Source organism: Podarcis pityusensis, assembly GCF_964106645.2.
Source record: "Podarcis pityusensis genome assembly, chromosome: 2".
NCBI classification, from domain to species: domain Eukaryota; kingdom Metazoa; phylum Chordata; class Lepidosauria; order Squamata; family Lacertidae; genus Podarcis; species Podarcis pityusensis.
The window spans coordinates 61,904,023-61,920,919 of record NC_138029.1 but is presented as its reverse complement, the minus strand read 5'-3'; the positions used below and the strand labels follow the sequence as shown (position 1 = coordinate 61,920,919).

Here is a 16,897-nt window from a genome sequence, read left to right as displayed (position 1 = left end):
CATCTATTCAGTGCAGAACAGAAAACATGGCTATTCTGAATTACTCTTTGTCACACTAACTTTCTTGCTCTTTTACCTATTCTCACGTTTCTCCTTTGCAGGACAACTATCTTAGGAAAGACTTGAAGCTAAAGATCTATAATTGCAGTAGGACAAACAAACAAACAAACAAAAATCAGCAAAACTACTTTGCACTACTGATTCCAAAGATGCCTATTTGGGATTTATGAGATTTTATTCTTTATTTTTGTGTGCATTTTGGACTATTTGTGGTTCACTGGATTCAGAGGTGTATTTTTACTGCACGCACAATGATGTTTTCTAGCTACTCTCGAACAGCAAAAGGCCAGGAGGTGGCTTCTTCATGGCTGTACCAGAACAGAGTTCTTCTCGCTGTTTACACTTGCCTCTGAAGGAAGAGCAAATGGCACAGAGAGCCATGATGCTGCAAACACAAAAGATTTTCACTGGAAAGGTACAGGGTGTGTATCTCTGAAGCAGGGTGTATTGGACAATAACTCTCCAAGAGCTGTCAAAAGTGTATTATGCTAAACACAGCATTAATCTGGCCACTTGCTACATAAGGGGGAGGAAAACCTTGTTTTTTCCTCTACAGCTTTCAGCCTCAGTGAACAATATTCTGATGGCAGGAGATAAAAGACTTAATACAAAGCCACATCAGTATGGGAAAATCCAAGCAAACGCTTCCCTTTTTAAAAAAATAATAATACAGAAGCATATGAGCTGTGAACATTCATTATTTCTCCTTATGTTTGGGGTGTATATCATTATTATTATTTCCTTACAGTCAACTGCTAAACTGTTCTGATGAAGTCAATGGCTTTCAGTCATACTTACCTCTGTATAAAGCATGTAGCATATTCTCTAGTTCTGTTGACTGATGACTCAGAGAATAGTCTTCAAAGGGGCCTTACCTCATTGACAATTGATGGAAGATTAATCTGTTAAGGGCTCTAACAGTTATTTTCCTTTTGCCTGCTCATTTTGTCTTCATGTCTAAGGCAAACAATATTTGAGAGGGGGAATTACTAGACGTTGGGGCTCTTTTTCCAGTGCATTTGAGAGAACACTTTTCACTCCATGAAATGTTGCACTTTGGTAAAAGAATTGTCTACACACTGTTCATAAGGTTGGTTTCTTATTTTATAATTCTCCTCTTTATGGTCACTGCTCTCCCTCTACGTGAACAGTTTGCCATCTATTGTGTTGTTCAATAGAGATCAGGAAGCTGCTGCATAATACAAATGCCAAGTAATAATTGCTTAGTTATTGTACTTTCATGTAAAACAGATGTAACATAACTCTTTTTAATAATTTAAATATAAGTAATCGGATGGAAGTGAAACTCATATCTTTTGTCACTAACTGTATAGAACTATGGGGAGGTGTGCAAGCCTTCACTTAGTAACTGAGGCTGTTTTTGTAACAGGATTACCAGTTCAGATGTCAACAACCACACTGTACATGTTGTAAATTTGGTCTTGGAATGACATGTGCTCACTACATATAAAAAAAGATAACTGACACTCATCTTTAGGTGCATATCAGTGCATTCATGGTACAGCCAAATTTCAGGATTCTTCCATCTAAAAAAAAAAAAGAAGAAGCTGGAAGGAAAATAGAAGTTGGGTGTATCCTGTGAACAATTTCTTGCCACACATTACTTCTCAGATGTAGTGGCAGCTGGTACAATCCACAAGAACCACCTCTGTTTCCCACCACATGTAAGCTTTTAGCATAACGATCAAGGATGAGACAGACACTCTACTGAACAAGCATTAGACACCAGGATGTGTTTGAACAGTAACTTAGCTAGACTGTTGATTTCAAGCTCTGAGTGTTTACCCACATGAGACTTCCTCTGGGGCTGCTCAGAAGCTGACACTGGTGCTTTCTTTTAAATGAGGCAATCCTAACCTCTGAAATGCAACTCAATGACTGCATCTACAGGGACTTGTGTTATCACTTCTTGAAAAACCTGTTTATACACTCCCTTGTTATTTGTGTTCTACAGTGACATCTTGTATCATGGCAGCTAATGCTGGCTTGAAAACACTTTATGCCAGTCTTTTACAAATAAGTTACTAGCTCATAAAAATGTATGCTTGCCTGCCTGCCCACCCTCCCTATGTGAATTACTTGTAGCCTAAAAGAGACTGGACAAAAAAGAAAGAGAGAAGGGGAAATATTTTGTAAGTTTCATTGCCTGGTCACCTTGGCAGATTCTTATTTGTCACAGACAACCAGGCAAGTGTCTATATACTAGCTTGCTTTGTGTGATCAGTACCACTATGTGGTAAGGTTTTTTGTTTTTAACAAAGTTTACATTTTTCGCATAGAGTGCCACAATGTAGAAGTTGTTTTGGGTGGCTGTTGCATGAGAGCTGCAGTGTTTAGACCCACTGTTAAATCTATTGAGGTCTCTTTCCGTAATGGTTTTCAGCATCTGGCTTGGAGGTAAGAGACCCGACTCTGAGAAACCTTAGAGAACAGGTGAGTTGCTGTAGGACTGGAGAAAGGGCAAAGGTTGTCTTAATCTTCAAAAGGGGGGAACCTGGCCTTTGGTACTAGAGAAGATGCTGCAGTAAAGTTAATAAAGGGTATTGTATTGCTGGAATCCTTGGTTGCATTTCTTATTGAGTTCCCTACCAGGAATGAACCAGAGGGGTGGTCTCAGCAATACCCTTGACAAACAGAATGTGAAGCAGCCAGTCTGTAAGCATCTTGATAAGCAGTGATTAGCAGAAGCCAGAATTGATTTGTCAATAATAAATTCTGCCCAACTAATCTTATCTTCCTCTTTTTCATTGGCTAACTAGTGTAATGGATTGTGGAAACATAGTGGATGTGATTTAACAAAGCATTTGGCAAAGTCCCCCGTGGTATTTTGATTGGCAAAGTGGTTAATTGTGGGCTAGATGATAATACTGTCAAGTAGATTCAGAGCTGGCTAGAAAACTACTCAGAGAGTGCTCATCAATGTTATTCATCAAAGTGGAGGGTTTTAAAGTGGAGCGCCATGGTGCTTCATCCTGGATCCAGTACTCTTTAGCAGCTTTACCAATGATTTAGATCAGAGGTGGATAATCTTTTGTTCTCCAGATGTTGACAAACCACAGCTCCCATCATCTATGACCATGGGCAATTGAGTTTTGAGTTCAGCACCTGAAGGGGCACAGGTTAGCCACCTCTGGATTCAGGTGGGGGCTATCCTTAACAAATTTGCAGATGACACAAAACTGGGAGAGATTGCTTCAGAAGACAGGATTTAAATGCAAAATGACCTGGACAGAATGGGAAGCTGGGTCGACCTTAACAAAAAGAAATCCAGGTAAGAAAAATGCTAAAATCCTCCAATTGGGTGAGGGTGGAGGGAAATCATGCCAAGGTGTAAGGCGAGAGACACATGGTTTGGCCGCAGTACATGTGAAAAGAATCCTGGGACTGCAGTAAATCAAAAGTTGACTTCGGCTTGCACAATGGGGTTTCCTTTTCTTCTTGTTGTCCTTGCAGCCCCTTGTGTACCCTCCAGATCTGCTGCAGAGGGTTAGGGAGTAAATTTAGGGGAGTGTATGAAGGGTTGTGGGGGAAGGGGGTGGACCTTGGAAGTCTGTTTGCACACCATTATGTAGAACCAACAGTTTCCAAGTCATAGAAGTAACAGTTTCATTTTATTATGTACTAATAGGGAGACGTAATCTGGAACATTGTGACCAATTCTGGGCATTTCAAATTGGTTCAGAGGAGGGTCAAAGGTGTAGAAAATAAATCCTGTGATCAAAATTGAAGGAACGGAATGGGCAGGATTCACCTAGCCAGCCTGGCAGCAGAAGCCCTGTGCAAGGACTTCCACTTGTGCAGTGGAGCTCCCTTCCCTCCACTCTCCCTGCCTGCCCTCCACACATCCCAAAATTGGTTCAGTGGAGGTTAGGAGAACCTCCAGAACTACACGCAGGGAGAAAAACGCTATATTGAGTTCCATTCAGTATGTTTAGCCAGGAAAAGAGAATGCAGAGGGAGGACTTGATAGTACTCCTCAAATATCTGAAAGACTGTCCCACAGAAGAGGGCAGAAGAAGACTGAACTAGAGCAAGTAGGCTTAAATTACAGGATGGCAGATTTTTGTTGAGCATGAGGAGAAATTCCTTAATGGTAACAGCAGTTTGACAATGGAATCAATTGCCAAGGAAAGCAGTGGCCTCTCTCTAGTCGTTGAAGTCTTCAGACAGAAGTCTGTTGGGACTGATTGAATTTTGGATTTCCTGCATGGGCCAAGAAGTTAGCAGGTAGACTCCAGTTGTATGATTCTATGAAGCAAATGTTATGGCTGCTCGTTGGGCATTACATCTGCACTCTCCAGTTGCAGCATTACACATTGACCAGTTTGGCTGCACTGATGTTACAGGGGAACAAGAAGTTGAAAACGAAGTCCATTCTCCTTAGTTAAAAAAAAAAAAAGAAGCTAGTTGATCCTGGATTACTCACCCCCCCACCCCCACCCAGAAAAAACATTAAAACTTTATTGGCTGTTCTTGGGGGTATGTTTTTAGGGAGGCTATCTGATAACCAGGATGATAAAACCAGAGCCAGTTTTGATATTCCTAAAGAGTTTGCTATTAACATTTGAATATGTGCTGATGAAAAGAGGTCCTTTTCAGCTTAACAGCCTTCTGTATGAAATCAGTCCCAAAATGGTTTCTGTGTAGACTCCGTAGATTCCAACCAGTTCTAGAATGTATTCATGAATAACAATCAGAGCCATATGTGCATTCTCTAAATGGCCATTCGCTTAAGTACATGCATCTTTTAAATTGCCTGTTTATGACTATAATGGCTAACATTATGTGGAAGTGGTGAATGATGATCCTGCGTTTTAAAAGTGAAAATTCTAATTTGTTTTCAGTGGTCCATAGCAGATATGTCTGTAGGAAGTAAAACCGAATTCCCAACCATGTATAATAGCACTCTGGAAAGATGACGTACGCTCTGATCCAAAACGGGTGTGCTTGTACATCTGCCTGAGGCAACGACATATTGTCTGATATTTGAAAGGCATAGCTCTTCATCTTTCTGCTCCTAAGTACTTGCACGCTGGTGCAGATAGTCCTAGAATTGTAGTAATTCCCTAACAATAAATCATACAAGAGTATTTGGTATGTTGTCTGAAAAGAATTCTGCAACTCCAGCTGATCTTAATATCAGGGCATCTTACTGGAAGGTAGAATTGTCACACGTTGAACCGCAACTACAGATTGTGAAGATATAAAACAAAGCCATATATTTGAATAAGTGGCCTTATTTCTCAAATGTGCTGTTAAGCACCTTTTTAACATTGAAGGCAGCTGAAAATTCACATAAGGCTCACAGCACTAGAAAAATTGAGCAAGGCTTTCTCTTCACTGTTTATTGAATTGGCTTCCTGTGGTGATGTTCCACATCACTACAGAACAGCCCTTATCTATCCAGCAGTTTGTTTGTTTAAAGTCTATCTGGCTTGAACATAACTGCAAACAATCTAAGAATTGTACATCAGGTATCTGTGAAGAGCTTAGATTCTTTTTAAAAAACAACAACTTCTAGGAGTGCTTTGGTTTTAATCAAGTTTAGCTTTAATAGTTGTAAAAATATATTTGAAAGTGTGCATGTGCAGTCAACAAGAGTCTCTATGGCAGGGATAAGGAATATTTGGCTTCTAGATGTTGTTGGATTTCAACTCCCATCAGCCCCAGCCAGCATGACCAATGGTCAGGGATTCTGGGAGTTGGAGTCCCACAACATCTAGAAGCCCCATCCCTGCTGTAAGGTTAGGATGGAATGAGCTTCTGTGCCTTGTTTTGTTACTCCGCACCCAACAAAAGGATACATTTTATTTAAGAACAATATCTCATATTAATTTACCCGCCAACTTCCTTCCCTTACGCCACTCTTTCTCTGCAACCAAAACTCCAGGGGGGGAAATGTAAAACTTCACAAAAAGTTAACCACACTTATGTAAAACTAGCCAAATTTGCATATACTGTTGATGTGCACAATTTATTTTAAGTAAACATATTTTAACTTTCTTGGCTCAGAATGTGGATGGAATAAGATATTTTGTAATCCCTATTGTGTCTGCCAGCTATCAGACTGTTACTAGGGCTCTGCACAGTAACCTACAGTAAATACAGCAGGAAAGTGGTAGCAAACTCTCCATTGTCCTTGAGACTAGAGATTGTGTGGCAAGGCCCCGGGCCCCGCAGTCCCCTCCGGAATAAATACACAAACACAAGTATATTGGGTTAATGGGATAAATAAGACCACAATTTTATTGGTTACAGATGTGGCTTAGGCAATTGGGTGAAGCAAGACTATATCCTGACTCCTGCCCGACTGCAGGAAGTCTCTTAAGGGTCAACCACTGGAAGGGGGAGCCCTATGATGTACATAAATTAAGAGCACCCCCAGGGTCACTGTTGGGGTCGTGGCATGACCCTAGCCCACGCCCAGGCTTTGGACAGGAACCACCCCCAGATCCCTTTAATGGGATACCCTTAACGTGGAGGGGCAGACGGAGGAACAACCTCCCCTTCCATAATAAGGCTTACCCAATACCTAACCTTACAAAGTTGAGACGATTGCTACTAGGTAGGCGAAAACCAAATGGCTAGAGCCAATTTTGCCAAGTGGAAAAATTCCCACCTGGCCCCAACAACCAGGCAACCAACATAAGTCATAGCAAGGTCAAAGTCAATCAACGCAAGAAAAGAGGGTGGGTGCACTGGGAGATCCCAAGAAAGGATGCAAAGCAGGCTGTTTTCCTGGCCACACTGCAATTTAAGCGGCCATAGCCACGCCCCCAGGCAAACCCGATTGGCTGGCCGGGGGCGTGACGCGGCTGGGGTTCCTACTGGCATGGGCTGCAATACTCTGCCCACTGCTAGGTTGCTGTGAGGACCTGGGTTCCCGCCCGCAAAGCAGCCACCCGAAAAGAGGAAGCTGACTTGTCACTTGGTGACATTGACATTCTGCAGCTCCACTTAGCACCTGCAAGCATTCACCGAAGCAGCTCCAGTACATATAATAGCCCAGCACCTGGAGTACCTCACTGAATGAGTGATTTGGGAAATGGAATTTTCCAAAAGACTTGTCATATTTACCAGCTCTTTAAAGTGATAGATTACCTAAAACTATTCCACAGTAGATGGTAAAGACATTTCCCTCCATCATTTTAGTTGACAGAAGCTAAAAGAGTAGCTCATAGCACCCCTGTCCTGGTCCATTTTAAAGCATGCTGTGGTTGACCTAACCTCTCAGTAGCCAGCTGAGAACTGCTGCTGATGTTTAATTCCATTAACTGCACTTGTGACAACTCCCTCTGTGGCTGCTACGTGTGAGGAGCAAAGCAAATTATTCTCCAGAAATATCACATGAATATATTATACAAATCCTTTCAGAGAGCACTGGCATAAATCCTTTTGTTTAGCACAAAAGGATGTTGGTGGGGGAGTTGAGGTGAGAGGAGGAAGAGAGAGGTAATTGAAATAATTCACCTAGATCTCATCAGAAACAACTATGATAACCCCAGTAATCTGTTATTTGGGTCAAAATCTCAGTAGACCTAAAGGCCCTGGTTTATCTACTCGTGCTGCATTTAGCTGTTGCATGTGAGTAGAACCACACAAGAATGGATGGGACTTGCATCTCCCCCTCCCTTTTTACATTTAATGGTAACACTTTATTATAATATTAAAGAGATGGGAATTGTTACATTTGCCTAAGTCTGTATTGGATATAGATTTGTTCAAGAAACAAAAATAGGCCAGTGGTTTATATATGTTTTAACTAGAGCAGGATATTCTCTCTCCCCCCGTCCCCCTGGTGTTCCATCTTAAGACTCCCATTAATAAGAAACTAAAGAGAATGTTACCACAAAATAATAGGGATTCACAGCACTGGGACATCGGACCAGCCTTCTAGGCTTTCAGATAGGAGTCTCCCAGTCCTACCTGGACATACTGGTAGGGGCCTTCTGGATGCAAAGCACTTACCACTTAGCTACAACTCACTGTAATATAAAAGACTATTATTGATTAGATTGTAAACTATCCCACAGGAGCAGGCAAAGAAATGTATTTCTACCTAAAAGGAAACAGTTGCCAGAAGTGCCCTGTCCTGGTTTGTTTTAAAGCATGCTGAGGCTGAGTAATGCTGACATAACTGTTGGCAGTAATTCTTGTATTTTTGCTAATCATAAAACTATAACCAGAAAAACAAGGAGTTAATATAATTACCTAGCTTAAAAAGGTAAAGGGACCCCTGACCATTAGGTTCAGTCGCAGACGACTCTGGGGTTGCGGCGCTCATCTTGCTTTACTGGCCGAGGGAGCCGGCATACAGCTTCCGGGTCATGGGGCCAGCATGACTAAGCCACTTCTGGCGAACCAGAGCAGCGCACGGAAGCGCCGTTTACCTTCCCGCCGGAGCGGTACCTATTTAACTACTTGCGCTTTGATGTCCTTTCGAACTGCTAGGTTGGCAGGAGCAGGGACCGAGCAACGGGAGCTCACCCCGTTGTGGGGATTCGAACTGCTGACCTTCTGATCGGCAAGTCCAAGGCTCTGTGGTTTAGACCACAGCGCCACCCACGTCCCCTAATTACCTAGCTTAGAAATCATTAAAATATTCAAAAACTGAATGATCAGAATCCCAGACAGGAAACAATTAATTTTTCAGTGTCAGTGCTACTGTCATGAAATAAGTTGCCATACTAGCAAGAACCTACTAGGCTGGTAAGTAATTTGCATCATCTGCCATTGGGATGGAGAGCAGAGTAAATGTTTTCAGATATACAAATGCAGTTTCTTGGGGATGTAGTGCAACCTTGGAACAAAGCTTTCATGGCTTTATCAAAACAGTGCTAGCTATTGTTAATATTCACTGTGAGCCAAGGACAGCCCATGCATATGAAACAGCTGTTTTTCTTAGTTTTGAAACTCCAGTATGCGGCTGTAAAACAGCAACTGAAGCATATTTTCGATTACCTTATAGGTAATCTAAAACGCTAAACCAAGGTTTGATGCTACAGGAGCAAGCCCTGTGCTGACATGCTCCTTTTTTCACTTACACACTCAGAGGAGCTTGTTATTTCCCATATTGAAACAAATGGTAGTATGCTCTTACTCTGAACTGGCAAAATATGGTGTGTGTTTACTGTGCAAACCATGATTGTATCCAGGAATCAAACCCTGGCTATAATCCTAGTACAGTGGTACCTCTGGATGCGAACAGGATCCGTTCTGGAGCCCCGTCCGCAGGTCACGATTCGCCGCTTCCACGCATGCACATGACGTCATTTTGAGTGTCTGTGCATGCGCGAGCGGCGAAACCCAGAAGTAACGCGCTCCATTGCTTCCGGGTCGCCGCGGAGCGCAACCCGAAAATGCTCAACCTGAAGCTACTTCAACCTGAGGTATGACTGTATTCAGGGCAAGCACAAGCAGTTTGCCACTTTGGATTTATAATAATATTTATTATTATTATTTATAACTCACCCACTTGACTGGGTTGCCTCAGCCACTCTGGGTGGCTTCCAACACACATAAAAACAATAAAACATCAAACATTAAAAAAACTTCCTGATATAGGGCTGCCTTCAGATGTGTTCTAAAAGCTCTATCGTTATTCACCTCCTTGACATCTGATGGGAGGGCGTTCCACAGGGAGAGTGCCATTGCCTAGAACAGTAAACGATACATAGCCAAATAATATAAAATGATTATTTTAAAAATGTCTTTGGAAATGAAAGAAGCAATGCACAAACACAGAGCTCGCTCATGTAGCACCACCCGGTGGCAGCTGGAACCTGCATGGAATCCACCCGCCACCTCCCCCCCAGGAGAAGTGGCGGGCGGACACGAGCCCCACGTGCCTTTTCGGGTGGCGTGGTACCTGCAGGCACCTAAGCCACCGTGTTACTCCCAGGAGAGACACATGGTTCTGGCACACTGCAGCCCCGCCCCCCCCCCCGCCATGGTAAGGGCTACTCCCACACTAAGTAGCTGCCCAGTTGCACCCCACCGCCCTAGCTACGCTAGTGGCTCATATTACGTATGAACCAACAGTACTCTCCCAAAGATACAAACTGTTAACTCAGCAGAAGTTTCCAGATGTTTCCTAAAATTACAAGTGTAAAGGATTTATACTGCAGACCCATATGTGGCTACTTCCAGGTAAGCCCCAACAAGTTGAGTGGGACTTATTCCCTGGCAGTCTTCAACTCTTAAACCACAGTCCCAGAAAGCTATGTGCTAACCAGGGAGAACCTTACGCAAAAGCAGAAATATCTTTGAAACTTGAAGCTGCTACTACAGACACACAAACACCTGGATGAGCAAGATGTTATTTCAGTTGAAAATCAGCTTACCTGTTTTGGTAAGCAAGCAGCTAAAGGATATATTTTCAAAGAAACTTTAAACTTAAGCGGTTGTCTCCCGTGTACACACATATATTCTTAGTATAGCAATCCTTGTTATCTTCATATATCACTTCACTTTCAAGGAGTGAAACTGGAAAACTCAATTGATGTGTTGATGTGCACAACAGGACTTTCCCAATGCAAATCTAGGGGGAGGGGAACAGCAGGAGGAGGGGAAAGGAGACTGTCTAGGGCAGATGGGGGTGGTAAAGGAGGAGGAGAGGAAGGGAACTTCCCTTGAGAAAGTGGAAATCCTCTCACACCATGTTGGCTATACCCATGTTGGCTATACACAGAATTATTTGGCTCCTTAGGTACTGCATTTTATTATAAACAAGTAAAAATGCACATTAGAATTCAGATCTACTTAACTGGCAGCATACAATACCCATTGGGTTGCATTGCTATAGAAGATTTGTCCCTAGAAGCTAGGTAAAGGACCATAGTTAATTTTAGAATAGCAGCTGGACCTGCTGAGAATATGTGTGGTTTTTGTTTTTTTAAAAATAGCATATGTTAGGCTTTTACAATAGCTATGGCTATTTTTATAAAAAGTCATTTACAATGTTTTCCAATAATTCTAGCTCTCTCTGGTGCTGCCACTAACAGTGGTAGACGGCAGATTAGTGGTAATACCCCCACTTCCTAAACCCTGTGGGCTCGCTGTGACCACAGTGAGTGCTTTTCTGGTTACATAATATATAATCATTTTTCACACACACACCCAATCTACTGTGCCACCTCCAGGGTTGGCATAGTTTACAGCACATTTTCAGGGGGAGGTGATAAGGGAACAAGGCCATTTATGGTCCTTGGTTCTGAACAAATCTGCCCTGGGAAGTCCTGTTTTGGGCCCAACCAACTGGTGGAACACCAGAACGTACTGCAGATGCGCCTCCAACTGCAGAAGTGTTTGTAGGTCTCACTGTCTGCCAGCAGAGCAGCACATATAGCACTTCAAAAAACCTTTGGGCAACTTTTGGATAATAATAATCTCTTGAATAATAATCTCTTGACGTCAGATATGAAACTGGAAAAGTTGCTTATTATTTAGGCAAGACAGATCCCACTCACCACCAAAGAAACCTGTTCTCATTTATTCCACTACAAAAACTGTCAAGGCTTGATGATGTGCCAAACAACACGTTATGTTGTAATTTGAACCTGTGCTAAGCGGTGTGTGTGTGTGTTCAAATCATGTTTACTTGGAAGATGCAGAAAGGACTCGTTGAAAGTGAACGAGTTCTGGTTCTGCTATTCACAAGCCGTTTTTTAAGGTAGGAAATCCAGCACCTATTTTGTCCAGCAGAAAGCCCAGCGCAGGATTCTAGATCATGGTCTACAATACATAATTAAGGTTGCAAATGTAAACTCATTTTGGATTGGGCAGCTTTCCAAGTAACTAGGACTGGGGCATAAGACAAATGCTTGGGAACAGCTTCCATCCAGAGAACATAGTTGTGCAGAAATCTGCAAATTTCAAACATTTCATTTATTTGTGTATAACCCTTAATTATACACTTGTTGTATTTTATAGACATGACCTTGTTGCAATAACAAATGCCTTTGGAAACTTATGAGCATCTTAAAACATCTTGCTTCCCTGCAAACCACCTTGCTTTATACAGGAAGATAGAAAACAATGTAACCATACATAAAATCAATTTTATTTTTATGAATACTGAGTGTGAGAAACAAAGTACCTGAATTTGCTCTTATGAAATCGTACCAACAAATTGCAAAGCTATTGCGGTGTTTAATCCTGCAACTAGGACTGTATGCAGTGTTCTGCTTGAACACTGGTTTTTTTTGGGGGGGGGGAGAGGTTGGCAGCTTTGCACTTCTGCCCCATGTGTCTCTCAAAAATCTGCTCCTCAAGTTTGGAGAATCTTCGAAGCAGCAGCACAAACGGCTGCACCTTCACGTTGCACACGGCGCCCTTGGGCTCCCAGCCATTATTCTTACAACTGCATCCTTAGTAACTTGCCATGGATCAGAGACTTCATAGACAGGAGGGAAATCACTGCAAAACTGCGTGTCAAAAATTCTAAAACAGTTTCTGCATTTCAGAATGCCAGGTTCATGCCTTGCAGTTTCAAATGTGTGTCCGCTCTGTTTGCCTTCAAACATTTCACAGGATTTGCCATTGCTGCTCTAGGACTAGCTCATAAATGCAGCAGAATCACATGGTAAAGCTTTTCCAGGTTTGTACCACTGTTGGTGGGGGATTCCATGTCTGCTCTCAGATATAAAATTCCGGCACGTACAAAACTAGCATGCTTAGGGGAAAGCGTTGCCTAGCTTTCTCCCTGGCATGCTATTGTGGAGGCAGAAGGGGGAACACTGAAGCATCAGAATCTGTAGTAGTATAGTGGAGGGGGAAAGTTCACCGCAATTTTGCCTATTGTATGAATTGCCCTTTATAGTAGAATTTATAGAGCAATCCACAGCCCTGTCTGGAAGCAAAAGGGTGGAATGGAGCCACAAATTGACCACTGTATCTGAAGCCCTGTCCGCGAGTGCTGACCAGGATGGATGCTGGAGGTATTTTTCCCAATTTTGCCATGTTAACTCCAGGCTGGCACACCTGAGGAACCCAGATTGAGCCCCTCTCTGAGGAGTGCATTGGAATCTCCCATTTCGGGAGCTCCTGCCAGGTCATCACTACTGATAGATACAGACACAAAACAACACACACCAGCCAGTGGATGGAGAACTCTGTTACATCCTAACCTCCAGCAGCAAGGGGTCAGGGAGTTAGAATTGTAGCCTTAGATGCATTCCTGTTCATTTCAAACTTCAGAGAGGATCCAAAGAGCTATTTTAGGCATCCCTAAGGGGTTTGGGCATGTTCTTTTGAGATCTGATTAATATTCCCTTTATTAAAAACAGTAGGCGGCCATATCATAACACAAACTAGGTCTGAATTCAATAGGAATAATCTCTAAAAAGGAAATAATCTCTAAAAAGACAAACCATTTTAAAAGCTAAGAACATAAAGCTATGTAAAAGTAGAATATACAAACACTTAAGCAGTTCCCCAAATACGTAAGCATGAATAATGTGTAGATATACCATCCCTCCCAATTGGTAATTTGTGTTTTCAGAAACAGCTCTCTTCATATTGTGACTTGCTTTGTTATTTGAAATCTCAAATGATTACCAATACTTTGACCCCATTGGCAGACAAACAGTAGGGTACTTGGGGCGGGGGTGGGGAAGGCTGTTGTTGTTTTGTGGTTGTACATATCTTTACAAAATGTTAATGGTGATATACTTACCCTGCCTTTCATTAATACTGCAAAAGAGCATGGTCATAAGTAGATGATAGCTGTTGGAGATGAAGCCATCCCATGCGGCATTCTTGTTTTCAGTATTCATCTCCTACCCGTGCTTTTTTATACTACTGTGGTGAGATTGTTATGAAATCCTTTTGTCAGTGACATACAAGCTAATTTACCTATGTACAGAATTTGTATTACAAGCCTAATTTATACTGTGTTTTAACAGTTTGCCTGAACTGTCTATGATTTCTAAATTTTGTAATGTGGGTGTAAGATTAAAAACATTGACATGTGTTTAGTCCAGACTTTTGTCTTTCTTCAGTGTGTACATATTTTTATTCTTGGTAATTGTTTTCCCCTGCTATGCAGTACACAGAAGCAGTTTCCTTTACCTCGTCTTTATAGGAAAGGCACCTCCATCCAACTCCTGAATCATTTTACTGCCCTTTGCCCAAGTCTTATAATACAACCATTGTTTTCCTTACTACTGTTCTAAATAGTTACGGTGATGCATTTGGTTGAAGCATGGGAAGCATGGCATAGTGGTTAGGGTGTCTGACTAGGACCTGGAAGACCAGGGTTCAAGTTCCCACTCAGACATGAAGCTCACTGGGGTGACCTTGGGCCAGGCACTTACTCTCAGCCTAACCCACCTTTTAGGGTTGATGAAATTAAACGGGGAGGGAAAGAACTATGTATGCTACTTGAGCACCTTGGAGGAAAGGCACAAATGTAATAAATACAAATGTAATAAATAAAAATAATGGTAGTCCTTATATAGCAGGTGCTTACTGTATCAGTTTTTTTCAGTAGCTATTTTACACATCTTCTTCTCACAGTGAAATGTAGCAACAAGCCTGATATCCAACTTTTCTTTTTACACAGCTGTGGCTTAGTGGAGATCATGTGAACTTGTAGACTGCTGGAAGCAACCTGGTGCTTTTTGCTGCCATGCAATAACCCCTGGACTGGGAGTTGTGCTTAAGCTCTCGCCGCACTAACCACAAACTGCTATGGCTGGCTTAGTGCAACAGCAGAAAGGACTAGGGCAGAGCACAGGGGTTGCAAATTTCCAGGAGCTTGCACAGTCTTACTAAGCCATAGTTTGATTTATTGTTTTTTGTTTGTTTGTTTGCAAACCGGCTCATTGCCATTCCCACTGCTTTACCAGTGTTGCCCTTCTTGCCTTAGTACCTAGATGCTTACCAGAATTAATCTGCAGCTTTGCTAAAATATGAACTAACATAGTTTTCTTTTATTTCTTGTAAGCATAAAAACTACTGGTATGGGAGGGATATTTTGGTCATTGAACTGTGTAACCCCTTCATGGTCTCAGAATAGACCTTGTTATTCAAAGACATGCAGACTGCAAGCAGGCTATAGCTGTAGCACTATTGCCATCTGCTGAACAGTAAGAGAACAAGTAACAATTATTTAAAACTATGGCAGCGTTTCCATCATTTCAACATAAACCAGGGTATAATTTAAGAGAGCACGATAAAGATGAGCAACGGTCTAAAGTGCAGCCTCATCACAGGTTCAGGACCATTCAGGATGCAGGGTGGATAAATTAAATTTAAAAAGCTTTAACAACACTATTTCACTAATCTATAAAATAATTTATGATTTACTTATTTCTAGCTCTCCATCATAAAGGCTCTGGGCGAACAGCAATATACTAATTATTCTAGCCTCCGTGTCCCTAATGTCTCAATGCCAGTTTGAATAGAAATATCTTTGTGAAAGTCCATACAGTTTTAAACCTTTAAAAAGGTTGTGTGTGTGAATACAAAACAATTACTAGTTTGCCAGTAAGCTTTTACAGAAAAGAACTAGATATGTGCCAGATTAAGTTACAGCATATGTATTACCAGATGGGGGAAATACAGCTAATTTAACAGCCTTTAGGGATTTTTAGCATTGTTTGGAGAAGAATATTGTGGTTACTATGGCTGCAATCATAAACTCCACTGGGAGTAAGCCTCATTTAACAAGACTTAACTTCTGTGTAAACATGGCTATGACTGTGCTATAAGCCATTTCCAAGATTTCAGGTTTTTTTAAAAAAACACACACACACCCCTTCATTTTAAAATATTTAACCAGAAGCACACATTTTCACATTTAGCATTTGATTTATGACCAAAAAATACAAGTTTATGGCACCCAAAACTTTCAGAATGTCAAGCTTCAGAAAAAAAACACCCCATATTTCTTGCCCTCCCAGCTCTGTTGTTTTAGAAAGCTAAATATGTAAGTAAGTAAGTAATTTCAAGCTTCAGTATAATGTGTAACAATTCAGTACTACGTAAGCTGCAAATTTGTGCCTACCTACTGGGGAATTTGTTCCATTAAACTCAGTGAGACCCAGACATAGGTTTAGGTGAGACCAGGAATCTCCAACCTTTTTGGACTAGTAGGCGTATTTTAATTTTGTGAAATGCAACATGGCTGCCATGAGGAGCACGACATAATCCAAAATCAGAGAGAATACAGCCATTGCTGCTACTCCTGCCCACCCCACCCAGCAGACAACATCATGCTTACTACAGGAAGTCAGCTATGTCCGACTGCAGAGATCACACAATATTGATTTCTCAAACACACACTCACATACACAATAATGCTGCTGCTGTTTAGTAAAAGGGAGCGTTCCCCAGTACCAGGAAAAATAATACAAGGTAGCCACACCACACTCATTGCACTTATACAGACCATGGACACACAAGTAGCTGCATCTTTTTCACTCATATGCACACACCATACACACACGTCACATATACATCTCTCTCACACACAGAGGTCAACTAGTCATGCCGCCTTCTCACCTCACATATATCTCCCTTGACTCACGTGTACATAAATCTGTCAGGGTGGAGGTAAAACACCAACATGGTAAAAGGTAAAGGTAAAGGGACCCTGACCATTAGGTCCAGTCGTGACAGACTCTGGGGTTGCAGCGCTCATCTCGCTTTATTGGCCAAGGGAGCCGGCATACAGCTTCCGGGTCATGTGCCAGCATGACTAAGCCGCTTCTGGCAAACCAGAGCAGCACACGGAAACACTGTTTACCTTCCCGCTGGAGTGGTACCTATTTATCTACTTGCACTTTGACGTGCTTTCGAACTGCTAGGTTGG

The 16,897-nt window shown here is 41.9% G+C and overlaps 1 protein-coding gene and 1 long non-coding RNA gene across 5 annotated transcripts in view; both read left to right on the top strand.

Annotated features, from left to right (window-relative positions):
- Positions 1-14,057, top strand: part of RASGEF1C (RasGEF domain family member 1C) — a 102,862-nt gene extending 88,805 nt beyond the window's left edge. For 3 of the 4 annotated variants that reach the window (XM_080991414.1, XM_080991413.1, XM_080991415.1), the window contains exon 14: positions 102-14,057. In XM_080991414.1, coding sequence (XP_080847540.1) covers positions 102-126 — 25 coding nt within the window. In that variant the 3' untranslated portion in view covers positions 127-14,057. The remainder of the gene's footprint in view (positions 1-101) is intronic. The other variant, XR_013982012.1, reaches the window with a different exon arrangement.
- LOC308469255 overlaps positions 1-16,897 on the top strand; it is a 270,286-nt gene that overhangs the window by 231,283 nt on the left and 22,106 nt on the right. The window lies entirely within an intron of this gene.